The sequence below is a fragment of the Nicotiana attenuata genome, chromosome 8, assembly GCF_001879085.1.
Source record: "Nicotiana attenuata strain UT chromosome 8, NIATTr2, whole genome shotgun sequence".
NCBI lineage: Eukaryota > Viridiplantae > Streptophyta > Magnoliopsida > Solanales > Solanaceae > Nicotiana > Nicotiana attenuata.
Window position 1 is genome coordinate 16,717,630 of NC_031996.1, and position 2,209 is coordinate 16,719,838.

Here is a 2,209-nt window from a genome sequence, read left to right on the forward strand (position 1 = left end):
CAAAACAATGTCGTCTGCAAATAACATGCACCACAGCACCTCCCTTTTGGATGTGGCGAGTTAGTACGTCCATCGCCAGGGCAAATAAAAAAGGGCTGAGTACCGACCCCTGATGCAACCCCATCATGACTGGAAAATGGTCCGAGACCCCTCGCACTGTCCTCACACAGATCTTCGCTCCCTCGTACATGTCTTTAATCACCCTAATATAGGCCACAAGTACCCCTCTAGCCTCCAAACATCTCCACAGAACCTCCCCCAGGACTTTATCGTTAGCTTTTTCTAAATCGCAACAAGTAGTAACAACAGTAAGATATTAAGAAAACTGAAGCGAAAGATAGTACTCAACAATATGTAGTAATAGCAATCTACGAATAAGAAGGATACCATACTAGCACTAATGCTACCGGTCTGAAAAAGAAAAACGCTCTGACTATGTACTAACCTTCTACTCTAATCCTCGATCTCCACACCATCCTATCAAAGGCCATGTCCTCGGTAAGCTTCCGTTGCGCCATGTCCTCCTAATCACCTCTCCTCAATACTTCTTTGGGCTACCTCTACTTCTCCTGCTACCCACCAAGGTCAACCTCCCACACCTCCTAACTGGGGCATTTGTGCTTCTCCTCTTCACATGAGAGAGCTACTAATTATAGGCAAATAATATGCTAGAACAAAGGCTGACTATAATGCAAAGTGTCGGGTACCAAACCCAATTATGCTAGTGCTAGTTACTCAATAAATAGGTTCCGAGGTAGATAGAGGAAAAAGTTAATAGGTTATGCTTTGTGGTTAGGCTTAGCCCATGCGAACCAATGAGAAGTGGGTCTTAATGCACCCTTGATAAATTGAAATGAGACTCATTTTATCTTCTTTTTTTATGAAGGTATTTCATAAGAAAGGTGTCAAGTAGATGCATCGTTACAGAAGCAGAAGACAAAAATACATAAAACTAAGAGCCTGTAAGCCCCTTACAATGTGCCAATCTATAACTAGGTTGCTAACAAAGTCCAAAAATTGTTTAGTGCTAATCACAGGGGTTAACTTAACCCAGCTAAAAAGGGTAAGCAAACAATTAGCTTTGAGAGTGTGATTTGGAGTTGAGATTCCATCATAACATCTTTGGGTACTCCAAAAAATAACTGCATGATGGGACTCATTTTATCTTTTGCTAAGCTCATTTTATCTGCAAGTATTATGAAACTGTTACATATATGCAAATAAAGAATTTCTTGAAAGTTTACTCTCTTATAGATAACCTTTTTTAAGAGGGCTAGTACCTGAACCTGAATACGATGTTACAGAGGATAGGATCAGATATGAAACAAGTAGGAAAAGACTTGGGAAGTAGTCATGCCAAAGCTTTGTTTACGTTTAAGATAACGAAGCAAAGACCTTTTGGCTGCTGCATCATTAACAGCACCATACTAACACAATATGGATAAGAGGCTCATGCTCAGAAACATATCAGTAGACGAAAAAAGATGCAATATAGATAAAAGACTTGAGATAAGAAACTCATCAGTAGATGAAACAAGATAAAAGAAAAAGCCACAGTTAAACTGGAGAACAATAAGTTCAAGTATTCTCGACAAGCAAGTTAATTCAAAGAGCCATACTAGCGTTTTCTTGTGTGTAACAGTGATCCTCTTTGACTTGCAACCAAGAATACGAAAGACTAATTCTGCTCCTGCCTGCAAAAGATATCAACAACTCTCTACAAGTCAAAACCAATGAGATGAAATAAAAAAACACCAGCACATTTTTCTGGAATACCTGGAATTTTTTTCTGGGTTTTACAATTTCAAATTCTGACATATGACGAAGAGGACAAAGTGCTTTCACACCACTAGAAAATTGAACTATGGCACCGAAGCTGTCTACTGCAATGACTTTAGCTTTTACCACCATCCCAGGTTTGACATCTGAGTGAGTGAAAACTGATCCCTCAAATGCACTGGTCTGTTCATAAATAAAGGAAAGATAAGGAAAGCGTTGTGGATTGCCGAGAAAAGTTAATTAAGGAGAGCATATGCTTAGACATACTTGGAGATTCTAATAACAAGAAACCGAAAGAAAATGCAACATCCATATCCCTACTCCATCACCCCCCCCCCCCGTTTTTAACCTTTAGAAAGGGAAAAGGAAAAGTAAACGTAAACTACTTCTAGTACTTATACAAAAACTTAAAGTGAAATAAGTAATAGGT

General features: G+C 39.0%; 1 protein-coding gene across 1 annotated transcript in view; it reads right to left on the minus strand.

Moving 5' to 3' along the window:
• LOC109231527 (rRNA biogenesis protein RRP5-like) overlaps positions 1,041–2,209 on the minus strand; it is a 24,323-nt gene continuing 23,154 nt past the window's right edge. Inside the window, exons 12-16 of the mRNA XM_019397187.1 lie at positions 1,777–1,962; positions 1,620–1,694; positions 1,373–1,427; positions 1,281–1,286; positions 1,041–1,186 (exon numbers count right to left, since the gene is read on the minus strand). Coding sequence (XP_019252732.1) covers positions 1,041–1,186; positions 1,281–1,286; positions 1,373–1,427; positions 1,620–1,694; positions 1,777–1,962 — 468 coding nt within the window. The remainder of the gene's footprint in view (positions 1,187–1,280; positions 1,287–1,372; positions 1,428–1,619; positions 1,695–1,776; positions 1,963–2,209) is intronic.